Source organism: Physeter macrocephalus, chromosome 14 (assembly GCF_002837175.3).
Source record: "Physeter macrocephalus isolate SW-GA chromosome 14, ASM283717v5, whole genome shotgun sequence".
In the NCBI taxonomy this organism is placed as follows: Eukaryota; Metazoa; Chordata; class Mammalia; order Artiodactyla; family Physeteridae; genus Physeter; species Physeter macrocephalus.
Window position 1 is genome coordinate 1,917,444 of NC_041227.1, and position 15,227 is coordinate 1,932,670.

Sequence of the window (15,227 nt, forward strand, 5' to 3'; positions counted from 1 at the left end):
CATGTGGGATCCTCCCAGACCGGGGCGCAAACCCGGTTCCCCTGCATCGGCAGGCGGACTCTCAACCACTGCGCCACCAGGGAAGCCCCTATAACTATAATTTTTAATGCTGTTGTAATTGGTATCTGGTTCAGATTTTATTTTCTAACTATTTATTCCTGGTCCGTAGAGGTGCAATTGCTTTTATATCCAGCTCCCTTGCTAACATCATTCATTAATTCCAGTTACTTATCTACAGATTATTTCGGATTTTCTACATTCACAATTATATAAGCTACATATAACGCTAGTTCTATTTTTTCCAATTTCTTTTTCTTGCCTGACCTCACTGGCTTGAAGCTCTGGCATGTAATGTAAAAGTGTCCTTGTCCTATTTCTGATGTCAAGGAAGGCTTCGAGTATTCCGACTGTAGACTGGATGTTTGCTGTGGACACCATTTGTGAGATTAAGAATGGTCTCTTCTTTTCCTAATTTGTTGAATATTTTCATCCTGAGTGAAGTTAAATTTAACAGTCACTATTCAGATGATCATATGATGTTTATTCATTATTCTGTGTTGAATTACTTGGATTAACTTTTAAGTGTTAAACCAAATCTCGCATTCTTGGAACAGACGAATGTGGCCATTATATATCCCATGTAAGCATGGCTGAATTTGAGTGTGTTAATATTTTGCTTCGGCTTTTTTCCCATCTATTTATGAGTGGACTGGCATGTAATGACCCTTTCTCTCACTGTTCTTTTAAGGCTCGTGCTGGCTTTGGGCAAGTTTCTTGCTGGTTGCAACATGGTGCCCATTTGGTTGGGGAAGTGACCCCTCTTGTAAGATGAGTTTTAACTCCTTACAGCCTGCTTACAACTTACCAGTGGAGCTATCCTGGTGTGGGTATTGTTTTGTGATAAAAATTTGAATTACAATTTTGTTCATAATAATAAAACAGTTCAGATTTTCCTTTCATGTTAGTTTTGGTAAATTTTATATTCTAGAATGTTATCCATTTCATGTATATTTTCAAATATATTGGTATAAATGGTACATAATGCCCACAAATGACCTTTCTAATGTCTGTGCTATTGGTCATGATGTCCTCTTTCCATTCCAGGTAGAGATTATTTGCAGGCTTTTTTTCTTACTAAGTCTACAGTTTAGTGAAGAACCAATTTTTGTCTTTGTTGATTCTATTATTTTCTGTTTCATTATTTTCTCCTTTGTTTGTGTTGAAACACAAAGTGTTTCATTTCCTGTTCTTTTTATAATTTCTTGAGATGAATGTTAACATCACTGATTTTCTGCCTTCTTTATCTTCTAATATACGTATTTAAGGCTACACATTTCTATCTGGTGTGACTTCAGCTACATCCAGCTAATTTTATTACTCAATTCAGAATATTCTCTCATTTCCATGTGATTTCTTTTCTACCCGAGGGTTAATAAGAAGGCACTTACTTAACTTCCAAATCTATGGGGATTTTTCAGTTATTTTCTTTGTTATTGATTTCTAGCTTAATTGCTCTGAGGTAAGAACACAAACCATGCTTGATTCTAAACTTTTGAAGCATGTTGAACTTTGCTTGAAGGCTCAGCCTATGGCTAAATTTGGTAAATGTTCTGAGTATACTTGAAAAGAATCTGTATTTAGCAGAAGTCAGTTTCTGTGTTTCATATACATCTCACTAAGGTCAGACTTCTTAATTCTGTGCTCCTAATCTTCTATTTCCTTACTGATATTTTGTCTGCTTGTTTTATTATTTACTCAGAGATATTTGTTAAAATTTACCATTGATTGTATACTTATTTATTTCTCCTTTTAGTTCTATCAATTTTTGCTCAAATATTTTGAAGTCATATTACAAGTGCATACAAATTTGATTCTTAGAGTAACAGAGCCCTCACCAACTTTTTTTTGATTAGTATTTGCATGGTATTTCCCTCCCAATGCTTTTACTTTCAACTTTCTCTATCCTTATACTTTTTTTTTTCAACATCTTTATTGGAATATAATTGCTTTACAATGGTGTGTTAGTTTCTGCTTTATAACAAAGTGAATCAGCTATACATATACATATATCCCCATAGCTCTTCCCTCTTGCGCCTCCCTCCCTCCCACCCCTCTAGGTGGTCACAAAGCACCGAGCTGATCTCCCTGTGCTATGCGGCTGCTTCCCACTAGCTATCGGTTTTACATTTGGTAGTGTATATATGGACATGCCACTCTCTCACTTTGTCCCAGTTTACCCTTCCCCCTCCCCATGTCCTCAAGTCCATCCTCTAGTAGGTCTGCATCTTTATTCCCATCCTGCCCCTAGGTTCTTCATGACCATTTTTTTTTTTTAGATTCCATATATGTGTTAGCATATGGTATTTGTTTTTTATCTTTATACTTTTTAGATGTATCTTTTGTAAGCTGCATATAGTTGGATTTTTAAAAATATAACCTGTCAATTTGTTTTCTTTTAATTATGAGTGAATCTATTTTCAGTTATTATAATTAATAATATATTTGTAAATCTACCCTCTTACTCAAAGACAAATATCTATTCTATCATTTCACTTTTCTTTCCTTGAATTTTTTTGGATTGATAAGTTTTATTATTCTATTTTCCATCTATTATGTTAGAACTTAATCCTATGACTCTTTTTTATTGTTTAAGAAGCATGTTTATTTGAGAATTCACATTGATTACCGAGGAAAATGACAAATTATGTTATTTAAGGGTCTTTTAAAAAATACTGCCTAAATATGAAGACTAAAAAGGGTGACAATATTTAAACAAGAAATACATCTAGAATGGAGGGAGAATTTAGCTGTCCCCTGCCCAGTGCTGTGTTACTAATACTAAATTATCCAGCTACAGCATAAGATCTTCATATACAGTAGTGTTAGAATTATATGAAAATTCCAAGAGAAATAAATATCTGTTATTCTAATAGATACATTTTAATCAATTTAGTGCTAGTTTAGACACTATGTAGACTTCAGGTAACTTCTGAAGTTAAGATTTACTTTTGGACCTAGACTATGGTCAATCGTGGTCAGTGTTTCATGTGCACCTTAAAGTAACGTATCCATCACTATGGCTCTTAATGATGTGTCTCATCCAAGTATCATATTAGTTTGATATTTCCATCGTCTTCCAGGAGAACACAATCGTCCTAGATCCCTTTGACTCCATTTATCCCTTTGCAAAATCTATGCTATTCTTGTCATGAATTTGAGTCATCTTCTTTACATCCCACAAAACACTACCCTGTAATTATACACTGGTATTTTCCCATCTACTTAACCTTCTCATTCTTGGTTTTCTACTTCAAATCATCTTATTTTTGCCTGAAGAACACAACTTGTGACAGATTCTTTCAGTTTTTATTTGTTTAAAAATGTCTTTATTCACCTTTACTCCGTGAAGGACGTTTTACTGAATAATAGAATTCTATTTTCTTTAGCACTTTAAAAATATTGTTCCATTGTCTTCTAACCTCCATAGTTCCTGTTGGGAAGTCAGTTTTCATCCAATTATTCCTCTTTCAAAGAAACTCTGTCTTTTCTATTTGCTTCCAAGATTTTCTCCTTGACTTTTGTTTTCAACTCTTTTACCTTAAGATGCCTATTGTGGACTGTGTCCTCCCAAAATTCTTTTGTTGAAACCCTATCTCCCAATGGGATGATATTAGGAGGTGAGGCCTTTGGGGGGTGATTAGGATTAGGGGAGTTCATGAGGATGGAGTCTCCATAACAGGATTAGTGTCCTTACAGGAGTTGTGAGTGAGCTGGCCTCCTATCTTTGCTCTCTGCCATGTGAGGATGTAAGTCTGAAGGCAGCCATCTGGAAGAGGGTCCTCATGGGAACTTGACCCTATGCCACTCTGATTCAGACCTCCAGCCTCCAGGAGAGTGAGAAATGAATTTCTATTGTTTGTAAGCCCCCCAGTCCATGGTATTTTGTTATAGCCTATTGAATGGACTAAGAAAGTGCCTAAGTGCAGTTTTCTTTATATTTATCCTGTTTAGAGTTCATAGGGCTTTTTGAATCTACGCCTGGATGTCTGTTGCCAGTTTTGGAATATTTTCCGCCAATATTTTTTCATATATTACTTTTGCTCCATTTTATCTCTCCCCCTCATATTCCAAACATACTCATGTTAGAACTTCTTACCATTTTCCCAATATCTCTTACTCTTTCCTTTGTGTTTTCTCTCTGGATATCTCTTTACACTTTGGCCTGAATATTTCTTCTGATTTTTTTGCTTCATTAATCTTCTCTTCAACTGTGTCTAATCTGCAGATATATCTGTCCATTGAGCTCTTAATTTTGTTTGTTACATTTTTCAGTCCTAAACTGCTCAATTAATTCTTTTTTAATCTTCCAATCCTCTGTCAAAACCTTGCATTTAATGTGCTTAAAGACAGCATAATTATGATAAAATCTATGTCTGATAACTCTATTACCTGGAGCCCTGTGGGTCTTTGATTATCATCTGCTCCTCCTCTTGATTTTTATTTATCTTGTTTTGTCCCTCCAGTCATTTTCAGTTGAGTGCTAGACATTGTATATAAAAGGAGATATAATTTGAGGTCTGCTATGATACTTTCCACTGGAGAAGATTTACATTTGCTTCTGGCAGGTGACAAAGGACACCAGCAATCTGGCGTCACCTTGACCCATTTACACAGAGTGACATTATGCAAAGGTTGGCACTGGTCTCTGTAAGGGCACATCAACTGAGTGACCCAGTGTCCCACACAGACCCTCCTCCCTGTCCCCCCGGCACCACCCTGGCGAGGGCCCAGTAGCCATGATGAGCACATGACTCAGAGGGCTGGAACCATGCCAATGACAGCAATAAGAGCAACTATTTTTTGCCTCTTTGGGGACAGGGCTCTCATAGAGCCTGCACCCTGCCTGACCTCACATAATCTCACATAATCCTCTCACCAACCCTTGGATAGGATGTAGGTAACACTGCTGTCCCATTTTCGAGAGCAGTAAACCTCAGAGAGGTTGTATGCTTGTCCTAGAACATCAGCCAGTAAGCTGGAGAAGCCTTGATTCAAACTGACAATCCAGGGCAGCCAGGCTCCGTTATGATGCCGGGCTCAGCTGTCCCTAGAAAGTCGTTTTTTCACTCCTTTCCAGAACATCAGTTCTCCCATGCAGCAAAGAGGTTGCAGTCACATGATTCTGCTTCCCCACCTGTAAAGTGGGGACAGTGACAGCACCCACTTCTGGAGATGTTGTGAGGATAAATGTGGACATACTTAGGGCAGGGTCTAGGGTGGGGTCCTAGAAAGTCAAGGCAGGGCTCTTTGGATTTGAAGAAGGAGGAAGCAGGGAGCCATCAGCAACGAAGGCGACATGAAATAAACAGGGAAGGATTGGGTCAGGTGGGCTGCAGAGACTCTGCCCACCACCTACAGGGTCATGTTTCATGTGCTCAGGGTGTAACCCCACAAAGTCACCCCCGAGGATGCTCTGAGCCTGGGATGTGGAATCTGCAGATCAGGCGCGTCTTGGGCCTGCCTGCTGGGGGGCTGGAGGTTCACGTGTCCTGGGGATTAACTGCAGTCACCCTTTTTGGAGGATCAGGGGATTAACTGCATCAGAAATTGCTTCATTAACATGCCTGACAAAAGGGGTGTCATTATTTTTTTTTTCTATTTTTTTTTTTTTTTTTTTTGCGGTACGCGGGCCTCTCACCGCTGCGGCCTCTCCCGTCGCGGAGCACAGGCTCCGGACGCGCAGGCTCAGCGGCCACGGCTCACGGGCCCAGCCGCTCCGCGGCACGTGGGATCTTCCCGGACCGGGGCGCGAACCCGCGTCCCCTGCATCGGCAGGCGGACTCTCAACCACTGCGCCACCAGGGAAGCCCTCTTTCTACTTTTTTAAAGATTTTTTTTTGATGTGGACCATCCTCAAAGTCTTTACTGAATTTGTTACAGTATTGCTTCTGTTTTATGTCTTAGTCTCTTGGCCGTGAGGTGTGTGGGATCCTAGCTCCCCAACCAGGGATCAAACCCACACCTCCTGCATTGAAAGGCAAAGTCTCAACCACTGGACCACCAGGGAAGTCCCTATATTTTTCGTTAGTCCCTTTTATCTGAAGCCGTCCACGGGCGTCAGGGAGCCCTACTCCCTGCCCACAAGGTGCAGTTTTTGCATCACAGTCAGGGATGCAAGCCTTCCCACTGCTGCCCCTGGCCTGGCTGCTGACAGGGAGGGGCCCCCGCGTGGGCCACGCTGCTCTCTCACCAGGGTGTGGCTTGTCGCGGTCATTCGGGAAGGAACGGAAAACCACGTCCGTCTGTCTCAGGGTTTTCAACAACCCCAAGGTGAGGCTCACGATCTGGGGGGCGCCCCTGTTAGAGGCGTGTTTCAACACCTGGTTCACCGCACCCACGAGGGCACTCAGGACGTCCTTCCCGACGCGGTCAGCTCAGCACCAAGATAAGGCTATCCACTGAATCACCACTTTCCCTTTTCTCACCAAAACCCCCTCTATGTTGTTTAACAAGACACAATGAAACAGCCCGTTTTCCAAAGTGGGTTCCTTGGGACACCTGCCTTGTCAGATGTCCCATTAAGAAGGTTCCTTGGTCAAATAGGTTTGGGGAAACTTGCAGACTGTCTCCCACTGAGCTTCACTGAGCCCTTTAGTTCTGTGAGGTTCTGGGAAAATCTGTAGAAAGGGATCTGGTCAACTTGGTCTAACCCTCTACTACCCTCGAACCCTTTTCCGAGGGAATACCCACACATGCTGTCCCCAACGGCCTGTCCTGCTTTAACTGGCGTGTTTCCTTTGCTGGTGAACCACACACACATCATAACACTGATGACCCCGAGGCCCCCTGTTGACTGTACGGACGTCCCCCTCCCCATGGGTCCACCCTCCATGTAGGTGGACGTGTGTAGCTGGACCCGTCGTGCAGGTGAGCTGGGCAGCAACTTCTCTGCTGACCGGGGAGCCCTCACGCCAGAGGCCAACGCGGCTGCCGAAACACGGGACGGGCAGAGGTAAGCAGACCTGGTCCCCCTCAGACATAGGAAACCTAATGTGGGGATTTCTGGGGGCTGAGGGGTCTGGTCCTGGATTCATGGGGCCTGTGGGGCTGAGAGGCCTTTCAGGACCAGGGGAAGTGAATTCACCCCTCCTGTCCGGTCAACAGGGCCATGCAGCCGAGTCAGAGGTGAAGCTGGAGGGAGGGCTGTGGAGGCCGGTGACAGTGGCTGGTGTGTGTCTATGTGAAGGGTGCTATCCCTCCCCCTCCCTCTCCCCCCCTCCCCCCCCTTCCCCCCTCCCCATTTCCCTCTCCCTGAATCAGTCTCACACCAGCTACTCTGGCCACCTCGCAAGGCCAGCCACGTGGCCTCTGTCTTACTTCTTGTCCCTCCAGGCCTTGGGAGCCTCCGGGGCTGGTGGGCTACAAGCCTCGGGCAGGAGAGGTGCCCGGTGAGAAGCAGAGCTGTGGGTCCCTTGTCTGAAAAAGGGTGCTGACAGCTGTGCACTACACCCAGCGGGGGTGGAGCCTGTGGGCAGCCCTGCCTGGGAAGGTGGGAGGTCAGGGGTCCCCCTCCCGGCCCACGCCGCCCACTCAAGTGTCAGCCTCTGCAGAGGTTCTGCTCGGTGACCTGAAGGAGGAAGGACGCCTACCCAGCCCCCCACCCCGCACGCAGTCACACCTTACCTTGTGTCCGGAGTGCGCGGGTGAGGTCTGGGCCACCAGCAGCCGTACCGCGGCGTCCCAGCGCTCGGCCGTCTGGCGGTCCCACGCAGTCACGGTGAAGGCCACCTGCTCGGAGGGGATCTGTAGCTCCCGGGTGGCGAAGACCGTCCCGTCAGCCCCGACTTGGAAGTCCATGCTGTCGGTCTCATAGTGTGTCCCCTTGGTCCCCAGGCAGCTGCTGAACTTGACTGCAAGAGGAGGGGGAGAAGGTCAGGGCGCTGGGGACCAGCCTGGCGGGCAGGCGCCTGCTCGCAGCTTATTTCCAGAAGCGGGTCCTTGGTCTCTAATGAGCTTCGAGAAAGTGGTGATTTACCTGACTTTTCGACCTTCAGGTACTGAGTTTTATCTCTACCCCCTGGGGAATTAGCTGAGGCCTTAGAAAAAGGAACATCGACCAAAAGCAATGAATGCATGTTCATTCTCTCTGAAACACAGCTGTTCTCATTTCTGCAAACGCGTCTCCCCGTCATTATCAACTTTGGGTTCAACCTGAGTCTGAGCCATGCGGGGGGGAGGAGTTTCTTTATCCTCAGCCAATTCCCTGGGGACCCTGGGGCAGCCGAGAGCTTTCTCGGTGACTTGGAGGCAGGCGTGGAAGGCGGATGGTCTACGGACACCGCAGGGCAGCCACGTTGCTGTGCTTCCCAAACAGTAATTAGGCACTGAATTGTCAGCCCCTCCCAATGACTCCATCACCTGGACCGTTTGTAAACCCCCTGCAGGAAAAGACATCTCGGAAGCCGCGCATTCGCCGGGATCACATTAGTGCCTTTTTCATCTGTGTGCTTTTGCAGCTGCCACCTACTGTCGTGGTAAATTACGAGGCACCGACAGCCAGTGTCACATTCTGCTGATGAAAACGATGGATAAAGTTACCTAGTATTTATAAAAGTGTGGGTATCTCAGCAATTATGGTGGGAGGCTTGGTTTTTTAAGCAATTTCACTGTCATGAAATTACAGCTTACATGATTTAATTACTATTTATTCTAGAAACTAAAAGAAGCTCCTCACTGTTAGGCTTGATAAGTGTTTGTCCCTGCGTTTACCTTTTATTGTTGGCTGCCTTGAAATAATAAATAACAGAACATTCCCTCGTTTCAGCTCCTTCACTTCAGACTCTCCCCAGTCCCCAGCAATCCCCACGTGTGGGTTTAATATAAAAATGTTTTTAAATGTGAGGAAATCAGACATTTCCGTGTGTGTACAGACTCCAGAGCTCACAGACAGGGGTCCTCGGGTGGACGCGGGCAACCAAGGTGAGGAGTGGGCTGTGGCTCCAGGGAAATATCCCCCCCAGCGAGGGAATAATCACATTCTTTTTCAAGTGACAGGAAAATTCCAAACTGCCTTTGTAATCCTGTCCTCCCCATCGGTAAACAAATTAAAATCAGCAAAAAACTGAGTGGATCAATCATTTCTGACGTCATTGACAAAGATAAAAATGACAGTTCTATGACTGCCGGGAGATTAGCACGAAATACATGAAAAAGCCCTTTGTTCTCTGAAAGAAAATTTCTAATAACATGAATGGGATTGGACAGTAGTGGGAGGGTTTGAGTTTCTTCAGGATTAAGTGATGGTGTAGTTGTATTTTTAAAAAAAATAGGCGCAGAGCTTTGGGGGCATTTGAGGGAAGTGTGGATATTGCTGTCAGAGAAAAAAATCACCCTCATAGGAGCTGCCCCAACAGGAAGTTCGGGGTACCGTCCACAGGAGCCTGGGACCTTGCAGGGGACAGACGTCCTCAGTGGACGGGAGCCCTCAGGACATTCAAGGTGGCACCACCAGACGCGACCTATGATGACAAAGTTGGGCCTCTCCTCGCGGGTGCTCTTAACATCTTCCCAGCCTGGGTCTGACTCGGGCCCTCCACGCGAGGAGGCATAGGGGCTTTGGGACAACATGGAACCCAGCCTCCAGCTTCACTGTAACTGAAGCCTGGCTGATCAGCTCAACCCAACAGGTTGGTTTCGCCATCATGTCTGAGACTCCGAGCCCTCGTCAGTGAGGAAGCAGGAGCTGGGAGGGGCCTGCGGGGAGATGGGGGCCATTCCGAGTGCCCGCGGTGCTGGGGTGCCAGCTTTCCAGAAGGAAGGGAATTCAGAACAGTGCCTTCCTGTGCGCGCCTGGGCTGTGTCTCTCTTTCAAAGGGAGAGATCAGGAAGGTTTGTTCTTCTGCGACACCAGGGGCGTTCATGGCACTTTAGCTCTGAGTAAGTGAACTCCCGTTTGAAACCCTGAGGAACGTGGGTTTAAATTTCTCAACATGCAAACACTGCTCAGAAGGTTACAAACACGACGTCTTGCCATAAAAATGGGAAGTGATGCAAGAGGGAGGAGATATGGGGATATATGTATACATATAGCTGATTTACTTTGTTGTAAAGCAGAAACTAACACACCATTGAAAAGCAATTATACTCCAATAAACATGTTAAAAAAAAAAAAAAAGGGGAAGCGAGCACTTGAGGGGCAGACTCTCCAGAGACACGTCTGAGGTCTTGGGGCAGGAACGGTTCCTGTCACCCAGAAGCCCGTTTGCCTTTTTCTGGTGAATTGCCCCAAGGCAGTTTCCCTCTTCGCTTTGGCCACCAGGAAGCTCAGAGGCAACGCGGTAGCTAGGACCTAGCAGTGCTGAGGCATTTACCAACCTTAGCACTTTCTGCCCAATTTTCTATCTTTGTTTCCTCTTCAACCCACTTTCCTCCTCTTGTTTCCTCTGTATTTCTGGAGTCTGCCTCTATCTCTGCAGGTTAAACGTCCTCCTCTTTTAGGGGCAAGGGTGCCGCCAGGCCGCCGCATGCTCACGAGCTCCTGTGCGGGCCAGGCCGGGTGCTATGGCCCCAGCACGAGGGTCCGAGAAGGTCTTCCTCACTTCGTGGGGAGAAAATGCCTGCTTGGACGTGCAGGCCCCGGGCTCACAACCTCCTCCAGGCTCCACCGGAGGAGATCTGCCCGGAGGGAGACAGCACCTCCTTCCCTCCGAGGCCGGGACGTGGGGCCTGCCGGGCGCTGGTCACCCACCGCCCAGCCCCGCCGCGCGTCTCTGCGGCTTGCTAACTACTTCCACTAGTTTTAAACAAACGTGACAAGAGACGGGAGGACTCCCGAGAGAAATGAGGTCCAGTTGTTTAAACAGGCACAGTCACAGCCCCCGCTGCCTCCGTCCCCTCGGAGGGGTGGTGGCCGCGGCCCCTGGGCAGCCAGCGTCAGGGGGGGTGGGGGGTGGGGGAGGGGGAGGCCGGCTGGGCCCTGGGGGCAGGACTCGGCACACCTGCCCGAGGGCGGGGTCCCGGGAGGGTGGGGAGGTGTATGCACTGACGCCTGCCACGGAGGAGGGCGAGCGTGAGCTCCGGCGCAGGTGTGCAGCCACGCCCACACCGGCAGGCCCCTTCGGGATGGGGCTGGGACGCCAGGGGTGTGACCCGACCAGCAGTGGCCTCTCTGAGCACAGGCCTCTGGAAGCAGCGGCAAAGGATGAACGGGGCCAGCGCAGTGTAGAGGCTGGATGAACCCAACTTGCCTTGCGCTCCGGCCGGTACCCATGTTACCCACCTGAGGGGACAGGGAGCAAAGGACTGGGCCAAGGTCACACAAGGTCGCTCATCCCACAAACATTTATGGGCCCACTGGTGCCTGGCTCCGGGGATCTACCTGGGAACACAGAGCAGAGGCTCCAGGTGGGAGGTGACTGGGAAACGGCAGCGCAGGTGGTGGAATCGCACAGGCTGGTACGGGGTCACCAAGAGGGGCCGGGCCAGGCTGGGGGCCCCAGGGGCGGGGAGGGGAGCCCTGCGGGATGCGTGGGGTCAGCCAGCACTTGGCATTCTGACCCTCGCACAACTGGGGGCTGGCTCCCCCTCCCCAGCCCAGGCCTGGCCCCCAGCGCCCGCCTCTCCCTTCGGACAGCACGGATTCCGCTTCCAAGCCCTGTTCGTTCTGGGAAGCCGTCCAGAGAAGAACGGATACCCTCCCGCGTCTGCCCTGCTCCTGAACTGTGACTCGACGCTGAAAAGGCCCAGCGTTTAGAGCGGCAGCAGCGCCGTCGATGGCTATTCGAGCAGCACACGTGGGACCAACGCCCAGGAAAGCGTCCAGCAGGACACGGTGGGAAGGCCTGAGCACCAGGAAATTCCACTATGTGCAGGATTCCGTCTTCCAGGCGGCCTCCCCCCGCACCCCTCGCCAGGAAATCGGGAAAGCAGCGCCGAGGCTGACGGGCAGTCTGGGCTGGCTGTCCTCGGGCTGGGACGCTGCCCATCCAGGTGAAGGGCAGGGGCGCACCTGGCTGCCCATCTGTCATCGAGATGCGTTTTCCTTCACGCTGCGTAAACGTTAGTCTCTGTCATCCTGGTGTCCCTGCCGACACGCCCCCCGAGGGCCCACTGAGTTATTGCTGGAACCCCCGTGGGCCTCCCCTGCCCCAGGGCTGCTCCCGGATTCTGCCCCTGGTGGAACCCCTTGCCCTGGGGTGAAGGCAGCTGCACACGCAGAGCTCCCGGGGCACCAACATCCATCCATTCGTGCTGATTTATGGACACAACCGTCAGCAAAAAGCACAGTGACCGCCAGATGGGCCTCAGAGTGGGGGTGGGTTGTCACACTGCGGATGTGGCTCCCAGGGGCTGGCGGGGGGCAGGGGGCTCTGCGTGGAGGAAGGAGGCCGGTTCTGAGAGAGGCTGACCCAGGCGTGCGGCGGGAGCGCTTCCCGAGGGCGAGGTCCTGGTGCTTCCGCTGAGCACCGAGGGATGCAAGAGCAGAGCCTGGGCCGGGGAGAGCGTTCCGGGCCACACGGCGGCACGTGCAAAGGTCCTGAGCGGGGGGGGGGTGCGGGGTGTCAAGGACTCAGAGCCAGTGTGACGGGAGCCGGGCTGTTGGGGCGAACAAGAGGCAAAACAAGCGCACAGGAGGGTCCTCAGCCAGTGGGATGATCTGCAGACTCCAAGAGGCGGGCAGGGTCAGGGGCTCCCCGCCAGGAGGGAGCGCCTCCGAGCCACCCCAGGGCTCTCTAGGAACGTCCAGCAGCCTGTGGGGCCGAGGAGGTGTCCTGAGCGGATGTGACGGCCTCCCTTCGGGGCCCGTGTTAAGAGAGGGTCATAGCCTTTTCCAGCCATAAAAACACCCAGTGAACTGAGTTAGGGGTCCACCGCTGTGACTTCAGAAGTACGTCCTCCGAATTTAGCTACAGTGGATCTCAGGACTCCTGCACACACTTCAGATACGTCTGCTTCGGAGAGAGAAATTCAAGAGGCAGGAAAAGAAGGAGAAAAGGAAGAAAAAGAGAGCAAGGAATCCAGGGAGGGTTCCTCCGCCAGGTGACTCATCCACCCACCCAGCAACGATGCATCACCAGGGAGACGTGCAGGGAGACCCTGCGGGGGAGGGGGAGAGGAGACAAGTCCAGCAGTGCCGGCAAAACCTCAGGACACCGCAGCCCCCCACCGCTGGTCCTGGGGCCCCCGAGGGAGCCTCTCGTGGGTCATCCGCTGGGCGCGGCTGCGTCCCTGTGGGTGTCTCCCTTTATCCCCCAAGGGTGCTGTCTGCTGACTGTGGGGCCTCCTGGTGGCCGTCGCCACGGCGCTTGCCCATCCGGGAGGGCTGGTGCTGCGGCCAGCATAGACAGATGCAGCTGGGTGGCGGCCGGGGGCTGGAGAGTGACTGCTCATGGGCACGGGGTCTCCTTTGGGGTGACGAGAAGTTTTGGAACCAGAGGGAGCTGACGGCTGCTCAGCACGTGAATGTACTAAGCGCCACTGCATTGTTGTTCACTTGAAGTGGTGAAACTTATGTACGTGAATTTTTACCCTGAAGCAGTTTCCAGGGCCTCCCTGAGTCCCTGCCTCCTGGCTGCTGGAAGGACAGGGAGAAGGGCGGCCCCAGCTTCCTGCCCCTCAAGACCCCCAGTCCCCCAGGCCCCACGTGCCCAGAGCTTCACAAAACCTCCCTGGAAACAGCCGTGATCCACGACCCCAGCTCCCCTCCCCACGGCCTCTCCCCTCCCAGCCCAAGTGCAGGCCAAAGAGATGGGGAAATGCTGACGTCGGAGGAGAGGAGGGGAGAGAGCTCTGGGGCCCGGGAGGGAGATGAAGGCTTCACGAAGCGGGGCTCTGAGCTGCCATCCTGGAAGCTGCCTGCGTGGCTTCACGCGCCGCGTGTCTGTGTGCTGGGTACCGCACCACGCGGGGACCCGCGAGAGCTTCACCGGGTCTCCAGCGTCCCCTAGGAGTGTCACAGACCTCCATAGGATGTCAGGACTGGCAGGCGCCCCAGAGATCATCTCCTCCAGCCCCTCATTTTATCGACGAGCCAACTGAACTTGCTGAGAGAAGATGACACTGTAGAATGTGTCCCCGCGATCCGCAGGCCCAGAGTTGTTCCAGACACCAGCGCTCTCCATCAGGGCCCTGGGCACTTTAAATATCTAGTTAATCGATGCCTCAAAAGCAAAGCGTGCGGCAAGCCCATTTTTCTTAGAATTTCGTGCATTCCTCACGTTTGCAGCTGGTGTGCACACCTCATGGGTGAAAACTCTGCATTCCACGTGCTAGAATCTGCGGCACGGGGTCCTGGCTCCAACCAGTTCTGAAAATCTGAAGATCACGCCGATTTGCTGCTCTGCCTGTGTAGCACCAAAATTAGGCCCTCGGCTAAACAGCAGAGACCCGCTTCCTTCCTTTTTCCAGGACGGTGCAAAGCCCTTTCCTAGAAATTTTTCTCTCCCGGCGCCCATCTCTCTGGCTGGCAGCAGACAGGTGCAGCCATCCTTATCCACAGCGTCTGCCGAGAACGCCGCGGCACCCACGAAAGGAAGCCCGGCGGCGCCGCCAAGAGGGTTTACATTTAACCCTCTACCCTCATCATTTTTAATTGCTCGCTCCGTGAGAAGAACGAGGTGACGGCCTGCTGCGAACAGGCGTGAGCGCCACCAGGGTCTGCTTCCGCACTGGCGGCAGCCTGCTGACATTTACGGGGGCAGAGGGGCCTGTGCCTCCCCGAGTCTGGCATCTGGAGACGTGCACCGTGTGCTGAAAGTCCCCGCTTTTGCTTTTTAAATTATTTTTCTTGTTAGTTGCGCTGAGAAAGATCAAATGAGCCAGAGGTGAGCTTGTAGCTGGCATTGTGCTGAGGCGTAAATACGTTCACCCGGCAGAGTCAGCCTCCCTCCCTCCCTCCTTCCTTCCATCATCCCCCACTCACTGCGTCTCCCCACTCCGGGCACCGGCCAGGTGCTGGGCAGCCAGGGGAGACCAGGGCAGCCCCAGGGGCAGCACATGCTTCAGGTAAAGGTCAGGGCCGGCGAGGAGGCCTTGAGCACGGCCCCGGGGGAGCTTGCTGTGTGCACTAGTGCCCCCAGGGATGCCTCTTCCCCCATTGATTCTCCAAACCAGGACTTGTCCCTGGGGGGGGGCCAAGCACGCCATGCGCCCCCCTCCCTGCCCGACCGTAGCTAAAGCCACGGGGGGAACGGTCAAGTGGCCACCGAGAGCCCCACTCGGAGCTCAGC

General features: G+C 51.0%; 1 protein-coding gene across 4 annotated transcripts in view; it reads right to left on the bottom strand.

The window, feature by feature from the left end:
* Positions 1–15,227, bottom strand: part of CDH4 (cadherin 4) — a 557,331-nt gene that overhangs the window by 168,486 nt on the left and 373,618 nt on the right. For all 4 annotated transcript variants that reach the window (XM_024128443.2, XM_028499091.1, XM_028499089.1 and 1 more), the window contains exon 3: positions 7,684–7,910. In XM_024128443.2, coding sequence (XP_023984211.1) covers positions 7,684–7,910 — 227 coding nt within the window. The remainder of the gene's footprint in view (positions 1–7,683; positions 7,911–15,227) is intronic.